A 15448-nucleotide genomic window follows, 5' to 3' on the forward strand; every position below is an offset into this window, starting at 1 on the left:
TTGTGCCAGTGCCAAGCTCCTCGATTGAGGATCTAACAGAACCAGTGATGGTCACTACCGCTGAGCAGGTCTCACCACAAGAGCCATCTCATCCCCCTCCTTGTAATCCTCCTCCGACGATATCCGAGGTAATCCCTGAACCAAGTCTGATTGATCGTTCAGTTACCACTGACCCTGTTGGTACAGAACCCGAAGTGGATAACACTGTCGATGGTGATACTGGGAAATACATACTTCCTTACCGGAGTACAAGGGGAGTTCCTCCCAAACGATATTCCCCGGAGAAGATTGGGAAGAAGAGTCGTTATGGAGTAGCGAACTTCATGCAAGGAAATCTAACTAAAATGGCACGGGCGTTCGAGGCTGCACTATATGAGGAAGAAGAGATCCCACAGTCAGCCGAAGAGGCAATGAAACATAAGAAATGGAGAGAAGCCATGCTTATTGAGATGAAGGCACTTATGAAGAATAACACCTGGGTGAAAGGGAAGTTACCCGAAGGAGTGAAGACTGTTGGGTGCAGATGGGTGTTCACAATTAAAAGAAGGCCGGATGGTACAGTGGAACGTTACAAAGCAAGACTGGTGGCAAAGGGATACACTCAGACCTATGGTGTTGACTACGCCGAGACTTTTTCGCCAGTGGCTAAAATTAATACAGTGAGAGTACTTTTTTCAGTCGCGGCAAACAAGGATTGGCCATTACACCAGTTCGATGTTACTAATGCATTCTTACATGGAGAGCTACCGAAACCAGTATATATGGAACCTCCACCTGGGTTCACGGACGAGTTTGGAGCAGGGGAAGTCTGCCGACTTCAAAAGACACTGTATGGGCTAAAACAATCTCCGAGAGCATGGTTTGGAAGATTTACTGAAGTAATGAAGAAGTATGACTACAAGCAGAGCAATTCAGACCACACTCTGTTCCTTAAGAAGAAAAATGGGAAAATCACATGTTTGATTATCTATGTAGACGACATGATCATTACCGGAGATGATGAAGAGGAGATAGCTGAATTAAGGAAGAATCTCTTTCAGGAATTCAAGATGAAGGATCTAGGTCTACTCAAATACTTCTTGGGGATAGAGGTACTAAGATCGAAAAAGGGAATCTTCATAAATCAGAGGAAGTATATACTGGATTTGTTGACAGAGATTGGGATGCTCGATTGTAAACCAGTAGACAATCTGATGGTTCAAAACCATGGACTTCAGATGAAGGAAGGTGCTAAACAGACAGACAGAGGGCGGTACCAGAGGCTAGTGGGAAAGTTGATCTATCTATCCCACACGAGACCGACATCGCTTACTCAGTTGGAGTGGTGAGTCAATTCATGCATGCACCACAGGAGGAGCATTGGGAAGCCGTTCTAAGGATCATTCGGTACTTGAAAGGAACCGCAGACCATGGGCTCATGTTCGAGAAGCACGGACACTTGGAGATACATGGTTTCACTAATGCTGACTGGGCAGGCAACCCAAATGATCGGAAGTCCACTGCCGGATACTTTACCTTTGTAGGAGGCAATCTTGTGACGTGGAGAAACAAGAAACAGAAAGTGGTAGCACTCTCAAGTGCTGAAGCAGAGTTCAGAGGAATTAAAAGTGGACTGACAGAGATACTGTGGCTAAGGAGAATAATGACGGAACTAGGCCTTCGGACGAATCATCCGTGTAAACTGTTCTGTGACAACAAGGCAGCGATTAGTATTTCAGAAAATCCGGTTTAACATGACAGAACGAAACATGTGGAAGTAGACAGACACTTCATAAAGGAAAACATTGAAGCAAAGGTGGTGGAGTTGCCTTACGTCAAATCTGAAGACCAATTGGTTGATATATTGACAAAGGCGGTTAACTCGAAGTCATTTCGGGAAGTACTGTGCAAGCTAAGTATCGGCAATCCCGCTACATAGCTTGAGGGGGAGTGTTAGAAGATATTCCATGAAATCAAGGATTTGATATTGTAGCATATTCTACCGAAAATAGAGGAGAGAAATTAATTGTAAATTAGGTTTACCTTGTATAGATGTTATGTAGCCTATATAATCATGTATTCCGTCTTTCTAAATCATTGAATAAGAACGACCCTTTCCTCTGACCCTTTGGTTTAACAGTTTGTACTGAATTGAATGGTAGGTCGACATGGCGGCCGTGATGATGTCAAGCTCGCTCTTGTCGCTCCCTACCGACTGCTGTTCCTAGAGGTAATAGTCCTGGAACTTTTGGATTTCATCGTTGGCTCTTCCGATGGCATTGCGCACCATACTCTCATTGCGCTCGATGGTTTCCTTCAGTTGGTTAGCATTGTACCGGCGATAGATGCGCCACCAAAACTTTTCCCCGATTTTGTTCGTGCCGGTTTTCGCATCTTCGGAGATTTCCAAGTAGTCTTTGAATAACTTCTGCATCTCCCCCGGAGTGTACGGGGTGCAGACATTGGTGTCACCTCTGGTACTGCCATGAGTACGAACACAGAGAATACGAGGATGAGGAGGAGCGTCTGAACTGACCTCCGGTGGCGTCGGGGCGCTCCCTCCCGTGCCAGTTTCGGGAGCCCACCCGTACCCCTCGGCATCTGGCTCGCCCACCGGGTAAGGCCGGTAGCCACCCGCAATATACGAACCTTGGGTTTGAGGAGGGGGCGAGAAATTCGTATCCTAGGGAATGGCGATGAGCCGAACCATTCGTAGTTCCATCCGCGGGAGTCGGAGGGGTGATCGTCGGAGCCAGACATTTTTTGCGACAGTGAAAGAGTAGGAATTTAAATGAGAATTGATGAGAGAATTTAGAGAGAATTGATGAGAGAAGTATTTTGTGTAGTGTAGTGTAAAATTTTTTGTGTGGAAATGGAGATATTTATAGATGAAAATATGAATTTTGGGATGAAAATAAATTAAAAGTGGAGAAAAAACGGATATATATTATTGGGAAGTGGAAAAATATTTTTTTATTTTAATATCACTTTTTAAAATATATTTCAAATTTTTTTAAAAAAATAGAAAATACCAAAGCTAAGCCGTTGGCCAATACGCTCCGCCACGTCAACCTGCTCAGCAGCACGGCCCTGCTCGATGCATCGAGCAGGACCGTGCCGCTGACAAGAGCACGACGGCGAGCAGGTTATTGTCGCGCCAGCGGCACAACGGCCTGCTATGCCATCGAGTACTGATGTGGTTGCTCTTAAACACTAATAATAATATGGATCCTACTATTCATGAGCACTATTTTAATTACTCTTCTTCTCTCTTCTCTTACTTTATTAATTTTGCATTAATATGATATTTCAATTACATGTACTATAAAGGAGAGAATATTATTATACTCATTAAGTAGAAAAAAATAATTAAATAAGAGGAATAATAAAAAAAAGTTGAATGTTTCTATTTTTTTAATTTGTCACGTTGAATGAGACACTCAACAAAAAAAAAAGTACATTTAACAAAAAAAAAAGTTTATACTTTGAGTGGGACAAGGAGAGTATATTTATATTTAAAATTGCTGTGAACGTTTTAGTTTGAAGCAAGTATACATATTTTAAGCCAAATGTTTGAATACTAGTACTCCAGTAGTTCAGTACTGTAAAATGTATTATGAAACAGTAACTTTAATCATTGAGGCATGTTTATAAACCTGCTCGCTAATTTCTTCTGAAATCAAACACTGTATATTGATAGCAAAATCAATGGCAGCTTACGCAGCACTTGTTTCTCTCTTGAATGATTTGGAGCTCATTTCTAATCAGTAATCACTCCACCCATTCCTTTTCTTTTGAAACCAAACAGATCACATCTCTTTCCCAAATCGTCAATTTCTTACTCGATTTCCTTGAAACCTCTGATTCTCACGGAGAAGCTGCACCATCATTAGAGAGCCGAATCACATCTGCGGCTTATATAGCTCACGATGTTGTCGAATCACACATAGTCGACCAAATCCAAGCTGGATCTACCATTGGTGGTGGTAAATCAAGGCTTAGTTATTTCTTGCTTGATCTACAGAAAGCAATTGACGGATTGAATTTTGTCAAGAGGAAGGTGATGCGGTTCAAAGCGAAAAGTGACTCGAAAGAAGCGTATTCAGCAGCACATAATTCATCAGCGCCTCTGACCTCAGGGAAGAATCACATGGTGGGATGTGATGATGTTGTTCTTAGGCTTGTGGAAATGCACGTTGGAGAACCTTCCAGCCGGCGAGTCATCCCCATCGTTGGCATGGGGGGAATGGGTAAGACCACTCTCGCTACAAATGTTTACGAACATTCACGTATTGAGCATCACTTTGATTTTCGCCTTTGGGCTGCAATATCTCAGGATTATAGTGTGGAAAATATTCTTGTTCAACTTTTGTTTGGAGAAAATTCCACCACTGGTGGAAATTTTTGGGAATTGGGAGAAGAGTTGCTTAAGATGTTACGGGGTGGAAGGTATTTAGTTGTGTTGGATGATATGTGGAGTATTGAAGTTTGGGAGGAGATACACATGTTTTTGCTGGATAATGGCGTTGGAAGTTGTGTTATTGTAACTACACGGCTGTTAAACTTGGCCACTTGTCTAAGCCTTCCCCTTTCAAGATGAGGTTTTTAGATAATGATAAAAGTTGGGAGCTGTTTTGTGGGAAGGTGTTTGGAGAAGAAGATTGCCCTGTTGAACTAGAGGAGATTGGGAAAAAAGATAGTGAAAAGATGCCAAGGACTCCCACTGTCAATTGTTGTAATTGGGGGGCATCTTCAAAAGTCATCTAGGGAGATTGAATACTCGGAGAAAGTTGCCAGTTTCATAACCAATTTCGAATGTAGAGGCGGATGCCGATGATCAATGCTTGAAAATAATAAATTTGAGTTATAAGCACCTCCCTGCTTGTCTAAAACCATGTTTTGTGATATGGGGTGTTTCCGTGGACGTGTAAGGATAACAGCTTATGAGCTTGTGAGGTTTTGGGTTGCTGAGGGATTTGTGAAACCAAGGGAAGGCCTTAGTTTGGAGGAGGTAGCTGATAATTATCTGAAAGATCTCATCGACGGGAATCTCGTTTTGCTATATTTAACTAGGTGGAATGGAAAAGTGAAATATTGTAGTATTCACGATACAGTGAGAGAGTTGTGCATGAAGATAGGAAAGAAAGATAAGTTTATGTGTGTACAGTGTGCCTGAAGATGCCACACAAGTCGTAGGCATACAGAGGGAGGAGCGTCGCATTGTGCTTACTGAGAGGAAGAAACAACGTGACCGTCACATCACCGCTGCTCTAAAATCAACACCACTGCTCCGTTCTCTTATACACCATCAAGGGTGGTTTTACTCTGATGAGTTGTCAAGATTACTGAGCTATCGGCTAATTTCCATAAGGTGTTGAAGAATGGTGAAGAATATTTCCCAGGTGCTAATTTTCAGCAAGTGAACTTACGATGTTTTGCTTTCTCTTGTTACGTACCCACTACAATGACACTCTTTAATCGGACACCCTACCTTCCTTCATCAATATCCCTCCTATGGAATATGCAGACATTAATCTTAAGGAATTTCGATGCCCAAATCACCGCTCCCTACGAGATTTGGGAGATGCTGCAACTTAGGCATCTCGAGTTCAAGAGATTCTATCTTCCCGATCCTATTCCCAGTGATCAAGAAGAAGAATGCATTGTCTCGCAAAACCTACACACACTTAGGGCATCCACAATGGGGCGGACTAAGCCTCGCCATAAGCCCCACCCTATGCACCGCCACATCAGCATTTTATCCTCTGCCCCTTCCACCTGCAATGGGGCGGACTATAGCCCGCCCTAAACATTTTATTTATTTTTTGAATATTTAAACACTACAAAAATTTGTTAATCCTATTTTTTATGTTTGCAAATATATCAATTAGCAAGAATAAAAATATAAAAACACCACAAATTAAAGGCATATCCTATTGTCAGTATTTATTTTTTATATTTTATGCTTGCAAATATGGAAATCGTCGGAATTCGTTATTGAATTTAGAGAGAAATTGAGATGGGGAAGAGAGTGGAGTGAAAGGTGTGAAATGAAGTAAAAAAATTGGTGATATATATAGAAGAAAATACAAAAAAAATAAAAAATAAAAAAATGAAAAATGTGTGCATAGTCCGGCCTATAGTCCGCCCCCTGCAATGGAGCGGACTATAGGCCGGACCATGCAAAAATGTGTGCATAGTCCGCGGACGATGCATAGTCCGCGGAGTAAGGAGTGGGCTTAGGGCGGGGTGCTGCAATGGCGGACTAAGGGGCGGACGATGCATCGTTCGTCGCATCGTCCGCCCCATTGTAGATGGCCTTAAAGGAGTGGAGAACTTGAGATTGACACAAGAGGTTTGCAAAAGGATGCCAAACGTCAAAGTTTTGTCACTACTGTATGATGACCATCTCCCTCGTAGGGAATGGAAAAGTCAAAAGGAAGCAAGCTCGTATTATTGCTCTCACAATCTTGGCCGTTTCAATAAACTGGAATCACTAAAGTGCAAATTTGGGGACGATGTTGTTTTAAGCTTCACATTCCCTACTTCACTTGTGGAATTGTGTTTACGGAATTGTCATCTTCGGTGGGAAGGTTTGAGTATGATGATTGCATCCTTGCCTCATTTCCGATCTTTACGATTGGGCAAGCTGGAAGGACCCGAGTGGAACCTTGTTGATGAGAAATTTTCCAGCCTCAAGTATTTAGAGATTTCGTGTTGTGAAGATTTGATTTATTGGAACGCAAAGAGCTTCCATTTTTCAGTACTCGAGTATCTCCATATTTTTGAAACACCCAAATTGGGTGAGATCCCTTTTGATATTGGAGAAATATCAACACTCGAATTTATTTTATTGCGAGACTGTAGCATGTGTCTTGCCATGTCAGCATTGAGGATACTGATGGAACAAGTGAGTCTCGACAATCAAGAACTTCAACTCCATGTGCGTTTTCCGACTGTGGGACAGGTAGACATATTCCATGAAGAGGTGAGAAAACAGGGTCTAACAACCAATAGACTTCATATTTCCCATCCCCGGGGTTAAGGCCTTCTGTCTAGTGTGTATTTTAAAATAGAAAATGACATTGTTCTAGTTTTTGTAACATCATTGGCTATCTTAAGTAAAATTATTCGGTACCGCACTTTTACTGAGCACGTAACTTGTCGTTATTTGTCTGAGCATTCACCGACTAAACAAGGGTACTGCTCGTGGGGGAGGGAAGCGAATGGGATGGGTGGAGGCATTGGTTGAGTGGGTTTTTATAGATAAGTAAGGGTGGATTTGGCAAATTAGCCGGTCCTTGTGGTTGAGTCTGTTCAATAGATTGCTTTTGGTTTCACCTTATTCACATGGGAGCAAGCTTGTGTGGAGGTGCAACGACCCTTTGCCCTTCGAGATATGGCCCTGCAGAGAATAGAACTAAAAAGAAAATAAAAACAATACCTTAAATATTAAACCCTAAAGTCATTCACATTCAAAAACCAAACACCTAAAATTTTTAAACTTTACACGACGCATCAAAACAGTTGAAGTTGCTTCAATTTGATTTTCTAACTCGAAGGATCTCCAAGAACATCACGTATAAGTGCATAGGTAAGTTAATTTAGATTAAAATTATTTCAATTTTTGAATCATTATCATCCAATTTTTTATATGAAATATTGAATTTGATTTAATTAAATGATCTTTATTAGTTCTAATATTATTCATATTTTTATGAAACACGAAGCTTTTGAATTCATTTGAATTAAATGGTCATGATTAGTTCCATGAATATAATATCTAGATTTATTTAAATGCAGTAAAGAAGATTATATATTGAAAGCAGATGCACAAAAGAAGATTATGTACTAAAATGACGTAGAAAATTTCTCATTTTAAAGAATATACATATGACACTATTATATTGGTGAAGTAGCAAATGATGAGGAGGTTTTTCATTTTAAAGAATAAACACATGACACTAATATTCTATTGGTGGAGTAGCAAATGATATAAGAGATGGTTGAGGTGATCCTCTTCGGAACCTAAGTAGGGCTGCCAGTAAATTGTTGGTGTTACTCGATTTGGTGCATATTGAGGTTGGACAGGTCTCTAGTCATGATTCATGAATGTGTAAGTACAAAGACAACAAGCCAACGTATTGGCTCGCTTAATTTTGGTAGCTGAGTCAAAGATGTAGCCACCACATTTCTCTTTTCCTTGTGTTTCATCGTCTTATGGCCCATTGAACAACTTCTATATTGCACATGACTCACCCCTTGTCCTAGGTCGGGTCTCTGAAACACTCTTTGATCTCTTCGCGCCCGATTCACCAACTCCCTCCACTTCTCACAATGACACACTTTCTATTGAGCTAGGTTGGATTTGTAAGGTTTTCTTATCTTGGACTAGAAGATGTTACAGGCCTCATGGACTGTACTTCCTCCGTCCGCCATTTATCTATTTTCATTATGGCACGAGTTTTAAAAAATTATTTGACTTTGTGAATAAAAATGGAGAAATGAAAAAAGCAAATGAGACTTTAAATCACGGACACCCTGAAATAACAAAATGAGTTATTTTTTCACGGATAGAGGAAACATATGTATGGCTCAACTCGCTTCTCCATTTGACAACAACATAGTTGTAGCTAGATTTTGCAGAACCTCAAGATTTGTAGGCGGACCTCTCAAACTAAGTTTAGAGTATACGATCAGTGCACTCAACTACACCATCAACACATACCTCGTTGTAGTGATCACCAACCTTTTGCCAAAATGCTAAATCCTCTTTTTTGAGTTAACAACAATCGAATTTTTAAAAATGTCGAAGTAGAACTCGAAAATCCTATTAATATTCTCAGTCGAGTATGTTATGCGAACTTCAGTTTTGGAAGTATCAGCTCCATCTTAGAGTCCAAATCGTCTTGATGCCTTGGAGAGTTGGTGACAAACCAATTTTCTAGAGAGCAAGTGTGCTCCAATTGAGTATCAATTGTGTTAAAAGATGACGGGATTGGATGAGTTTTCTAAATTGAAGTTTAGTCTATTTGAGTCAATTCCAAGAATTCGATTTTTGTTTTTTTTTTTTTTTTTTTTTTTTTTTTTTTTTTTTTTTTTTTTTGAAGAATTCAATTTTTATTTATAGAATTTCATACCTAGATAATTTATCCATCCTATTAAATATGCGCTTACTTTAAGTGATCAACTTCTTTTTAACATGGATTTATAAATATTATGTTTATTGAGTTAAATGTAAAGAAAAAAATCTAATACTCCACTCCTCATATAAAAAGGAATAAAATATAAAAGTAAATTAAGAATAAAATACAAAAGATAATAAATTAAAAAGAGGTAAACATATTGCTTTTATTGTATTAAGAAATCGATCGTTTGCAATGAGATATCCGAAAAAAAGTAATATCAATCATTTAAGTGAGAATGTGAGAGAAAGTATAATTTTCGAGTTGATGGTAATATGATTCGAGAGCATTGAAAGGGAAATTTGGAAGAAAGAAAATGAAAAGAAATAAGAAAGTGTAAATGTGATTATGTGAAGTGGTGTGTGTTTCTTCATTTACTGTGAAATATATACACTTATAAAAGAAATTAAAAGGAAAAATGTTTAATATATATAGAGTAAAGGCCAAATGTGGTTCCTAACATATAACCGTTTTATCAATTTGGTCATTAACATTATCTTTTTTATTATTTGGTCCCTCACAAATAAACTCGGACCCGAATCGGTCCTCACTTAACAGAACCATAAAAAAATAGACGATGACCGCAATTTGACTATATTAAATTACTAATGGTAATTAATTATACCTAATTATAATTCTTTTCCTATTAGCAAAATCGAAAAAAAGATAGTATTAGTTGCAAAATGAAATGAATAATTTGTAATTTAATAGGAATTAAGAATTATAAATAAGTATAATTAATTACCATTAGTAATTTAATTTAAATAATCACCGTCAATGTTTCTGTTAAGTGAGGACCGATTCGGGTCCGAGTTTATTTTATGAGTGACCAAATAATCAAAATGATAATGCAAGGACCAAATTGATAAAACTATTATATGTTAGGGGCCACATTTGGCCTTTACTCATATATATCCTACCTCCGTCCATCGAAATTTGTCCCATTTTTCTATTTTCGTCTGTCCCCCAAAATTTGTCTCGTTTCACTTTTACCATTTTTTGTGGTGGACCCCATATTCCACTAACTCATTCTTATTCACATTTTATTATAAAATTAATACTCCATATAAAAGTAGGACCCACAATCCACTAACTTTTTCAACTTACTTTTCATTACATTTCTTAAAAACCGTGTCGAATCAAAGTGGGATAAATTTTGTTGGACGGAGGTAGTATTTAAAATAAAAAGAAAAAAAAAACATTAAACTAGCGCCACAACCCGTCTCTCTAACATCCTCAACGGCCTTTCTGCGAAGTGCAAACTCATCCATTGTCTGCTCACGCTGTCTCACTCACGTAGCCGACTATCTCCCCTTCCTTTTTTTATTTCCTCTCTTTCTCTCACACACTATGGCTATAGTCTATACTCTATACATTGTCTGCTCACGCCGTCTCAGTCACGAACACTCAGCAAACCAGTATTCTAGACACAGGAAACGTAGTCTACATTGAGAAACAGAATCCTTCGCTTCCCTTCCTACGTTTTCCTATCAATAACAATAACCCACATCACACACCACCAAACCCAGGAAACCCCCATCTTCATCATCACTGCCTTTCCAATTCCAAACAATATGTTTTTTAATTTTGCCCCAATTATGTGCCCTTTTTCGCCCTTTGCTTCTGTCAGTGTTTTCCTATCCCACACAGAAAAGAAAAGAACCTTCCCACATCCCCCTTCTCTCTATTTTCACAATTTCACTCACTCTCTATCTCTTTCTATACATCTATATCTACCTATTCTATCTTTTCTTTATCTTCATACAACGCCCCTTCTTTTATTGCCCTATTCCGTGTTCACATCTATCACCATATATTCATTTTCCTGTTTTTCACACTTAACCCTCCCTCCCATCTCTCTTCGGTCGCAAGATCACACCTTTCGAAAACGGCCCCTCTTTGACTTTCTTTATCTAATGTCAAAGAAGATAAAAGGAGTGATTTTGGATCCATCGACGCCGTATGCCGTTTCTACGAGCGAGGACGATAGGGCTACGCTCAAGTATCGGACTCTTATGCAGGATTATCACGACTGGCAAAAGGTGTTTTCTTTTTCTTTAATTTTTTGTGGGTTTTGATTCTATTGTTTTGAATTTGGGCGATCTTAGGTTTTATTTGCTCATTTTGTATTATGGGCTACTGTTTAATGTGTAATTTGCTAGGATATGAACCTTTGGAATTTATTTTCTTGTTTTATATGGATTGATGTAGCTCTGTTCATTATTTGCCGTTCTCATTGAAATTGATTAGTTGATGTTGTTTATGGAGTTATTATACGAGAGATTGGTGGTGTTTTTTAATCCACATCATTAACCTAATTGGAGTTCTTATATTTTTCTGAATTCTTGTTTAGGAATTCTTTTGTCATGTCTGTTTGGTTTCCCCTTAAAAAATTAGGCCTTTAAAGTGACCTAAACTTTTGGCATCTGTTCAGTACCAATATGGTTGTCCAGCTTAATGCTTAAGGAAATTACTATAAGATGTGTGTGTCTTTATGATTCTTAGCTAAAAATGGTGCCATTACAAGGCATGTGTACTAGTGTATCCTTTGAAGCTTCGGTTTGTTGCTCCGGTAGTTAGTCCCAGCATTACTTGGTTGTGATGCAGTAAAAATGTAAAGTTGTTCTGCTGGTCTACAGGAAGTTGATATGATGAGAAGCAGATTAGAGGTGGGGAAACAGAGGAAGATGGTTCTCGCTGCTGAAGTTGGGTATGCAATAATCTTGCTTCTTACTCTAATCATGAATATGAAGATTGTGTGAATTAGCTTTCTCAAGATTGCATCTTCTGCGAATGTGACGCATCACAAGTACTAAAAAAGAAGTTTGCTGAAAACCTATTTTCTTATTCCAATAAGTAGGAGTATTAATCAAAAGCTCCCTGACTGCTACACACCACATAGGTTTATGATACTAAAGCCCATCTAAATAAAAAAATCCCAACATAAATAAAATAAGATGAATGCAACATTGATTAATCCACAGTCTCATCTCCATCAGAATGCCATTGCTATTAATTGTCATTTGTAAGTGAGATATGTCTGACCATAGTCAGAAAGTATGAAACAACTTTCTCAACATATTGTGTTTCATGTGGTGTTGTACTTTTTGTTCAGATGGTTGTGATTAATATACGGACTTTGGATTGTATTTAAACTCTTATTTTCTATTAGCAAATAATCAGTGAGTTTCTGATGTTATCATGAATTTCTGGCTTGGATCATTATCAAGATTGTGTGTAGCGATGGATAGTCGCGATCCTCAATATAATGTGTCTATAGATACAACTGATGTTAAAAGTGCAAAGTTGTTGTGGTACACTAATGATCTTTTGTTGTAATCCACAGGTTTCTGCGGAAAAGATTTAGTTACTTAGTAAAAAGGAAGACTAAGAATTCTTTACAGAAAGAAAAACTAGGACAGTTGCCCATTCTACATAAGCAAACTAAACAGACTGAGAAACGCGGTAGAAAAGAAGCCACTCATAGTATTTCACCCCCAATTTCAGAAGTTAGAGCGAAGAAGAAACAGTATGTTAGTAAAGAAGTAGCTTTGCGTGGTACATCTCCACTCGGGAAGCATCATGGGAAAATGTTAGATGGTGGAAAAGATTCTATTCAGCGCATTTCAACTATGATTCCTGATTTGAGCCACAAAGTAAGAATAGACTCCAGGAAAGTTAATTTGATGCAGAGCAAGACTCCATTTTTTGAGTTGAACATGAAAGGAAGAATGTATGAAAATGGTACAGCTCTGAGCAATGCATCCACGGCATTTAATTTGAATAAAGATGATAGTTCTATCGGGATAGAATCGCCATTGCCCAGCCGAGCGCCCATCTTTGACTTGAATGAAATCTCGGTAGGAAGCTCAATTCGCAAGTGATTATTTAAATTTCTGATAACTTTCATGCATTCTAATCTACACTCAACAGACAGGTGATGAGGATTTCCAGACTGATAATGACGCGGTGAAGTATGACGAAACCAGAAGAAGTTTAATGAGACATCCAAATGACGAAGTACAAAATGACTTGATGCTGTCCATATGTAGAAATCCTGGTGAAGGGCCGTCTCGTGTGGGGAAGAGGAAGATCTCATGGCAGGATCCAGTAGCATTGAGAGTTTGAGTGCCTGTTCGTAAGCTGGAGGCTATCCAATCATCAAGGTAAGGAGGGAGCTTGCTCAGCCTGTAATGTCGGCTTTCATTTGCCATAGCTTTGCTCATTTTCTGGGATAAATACTTACTTACTGAAAAGCACTGCCCTAGATGGCCAAACTGGAACTAATTGGTTTCTAGCTAGTTTAGGATTATACCATATCGTTTGCTTTACTTTCTTCTTGAGCTCCATAGCTTCTATTGCTCGATTATGTAAAAAAGGACGATAAGTCTGTGGACGCGCTTATATAGAACTAGAGTTCAGATCCATTTCTACCATAAACTTTGTTTATTTCTGATGTGAAGCAGATTATTCTATCTAGCTTTGTGAAGAATATGTGATTAACTTCAGATATTGTATCTGTTATGTAGAGAGGAACACAACAAACTAGTGTGGGATTGAGATTCTGTGAGACTCTAGGTTTTCGATTTGGATATAGGTACCATGTTAATGAACCTTGGGATGGAATCACTCTAGACTCCTGCAGAAAAGAAGAAAAGAAAAGAAAAAGATACTCAGTTGATGGTAGAATCTAAAGGGTCTTGATCAGATTGAATTAGATGGTTTATATTTAACTGAGGGCAAAATAATTTTGCCGTATAATTCAAAAAAAAAATTATGTTTCTGGGGTCAACAAGTTTGTCTTATAGTAGATTTTTTACTCATTCATGAGATAACTCAAATCTCTAAAGGAAGTATCTACCAACTAAATTGCACTTCATCCGCAAGTGTTATATTCGGATATGTTCCTAATTTTTTGTGTATACTTTGAAAGTTCTTAAAAAAAGAAAGAGGCGCACTCTAGTCTAATGAGTGACATTTTTGAATCAACCAAGAATTGAAGTAATAAATAGTAGTATTAGTGTATAAATTAGATTATGAAATACTAATGAAATCTTTCTAAATTAAATATAAAAAAAATACTCCCGATTGGATATCATTATGAAGGGACAATTTGTACACCTAATAATGGTTCAATGGAATGTTAAGCAAAAAAAAACAATCAAAATGTTGTAAGTACTACAATAAATAGTACTACTACTTAGTAATAATTATACAATAAATACCAAATTTGGAAACTTTTTAGCGTTGGGTTTAACGGTTCAAACACCAGATTGACAGAGCCCTTAATTTCTTTCAGGCCACAATTACATATCGTTATATCATCATCCAAACAGCATTAAAATACCAAAACAGTAATACTCTAATTAACAATACAGAGTTCACTCACCAAACTAATCTACGCCCCGTACGATTCACTGGACAAAAATAAAATTATAATATTAAAGGGTTTTCGGTTTGCAAGATTGTATGTCGGGATTAAATATGTAGTGTGTTTGATTCATGGAATTCAATCTCATAACTCAATTCTAAATGGATAATCATGAGATAATTATTTATAGCTAATCCCCTATAACTAAAATAATTTCACAACTCAATCCTAGATTATATCTTGGAAGTACTAATTTATCTAGGAAATTAAACATCTATCAATGTATATTTCACAAGTGTAAAGTGTCTTATCCTCCCTCCGTCTTGTTTCAGTTTAAGTGATCAATTTTCTTTTTAGTCTAAATGACACATTTCTAGATATAAAAACATCATTATATTTATTTTTTTCTCTTTCTTACTTTATTCACTCAATTTTACTCGCAAAACATTACTATATAAAATTTTGTGGTGAATTATAAATGTTCCACTGAGACTGAAATAATAAAAAATCAAATAGTCTTTTCGCAATGATATAAAAATATCTGATTTTTTCCTAAACCACGACTTTGAGGGATCTCATAGCACTAGCACATGAGGCATGAGTATTACTGTATTAGTAGTATATAAAAGGAGTTTCTTTTTAAAAAAATTGGAATAAGTGGCAATTATTATACAGCTGTCGGTAGTGGGTGTGATTCATCTGAATAATCAAATTATCTTCTCTCTCTCTATATCTAAGTAATTAGGAGTGGAGACGACAGAAGAGAAGTGAGAAATTGAAATCATGTCGGGTAGATGCGAACTCTTCTGTGCAATCGTGCTCGCGATCCTCATCCCACCTCTCGGCGTTTGCCTCCGTCATGGCTGCTGCACCGTAAGCCCTCTTTCAATTTATCAAATCCGATTCACTTGAC

General features: G+C 37.9%; 2 protein-coding genes across 3 annotated transcripts; both read left to right on the forward strand.

Annotated features, from left to right (window-relative positions):
* Positions 1-3677: 3677 nt before the first annotated feature.
* On the forward strand, positions 3678-5464 carry LOC125193717. Its single transcript, XM_048091584.1, has 2 exons — positions 3678-4229; positions 4316-5464. The coding sequence occupies exons 1-2, from the start codon at positions 3722-3724 to the stop codon at positions 4321-4323; spliced, it is 516 nt and encodes a 171-aa protein (XP_047947541.1). The 5' UTR covers positions 3678-3721; the 3' UTR covers positions 4324-5464.
* Positions 5465-10412: 4948 nt separating this feature from the next.
* LOC125196384 lies at positions 10413-13645 on the forward strand. Of its 2 annotated transcripts, none has more exons than XM_048094876.1 (4): positions 10413-11206; positions 11804-11874; positions 12511-13024; positions 13102-13241. In XM_048094876.1, the coding sequence occupies exons 1-4, from the start codon at positions 10739-10741 to the stop codon at positions 13135-13137; spliced, it is 1089 nt and encodes a 362-aa protein (XP_047950833.1). In that variant the 5' UTR covers positions 10413-10738; the 3' UTR covers positions 13138-13241. The 2 variants fall into 2 exon arrangements, with proteins under 2 accessions (XP_047950833.1, XP_047950832.1); XM_048094875.1 differs by having other exon boundaries at positions 10424-11206; positions 13098-13645.
* The last annotated feature ends 1803 nt before the right edge of the window (positions 13646-15448 follow it).

The sequence above is a fragment of the Salvia hispanica genome, chromosome 6 (assembly GCF_023119035.1).
Source record: "Salvia hispanica cultivar TCC Black 2014 chromosome 6, UniMelb_Shisp_WGS_1.0, whole genome shotgun sequence".
Taxonomy (NCBI): domain Eukaryota; kingdom Viridiplantae; phylum Streptophyta; class Magnoliopsida; order Lamiales; family Lamiaceae; genus Salvia; species Salvia hispanica.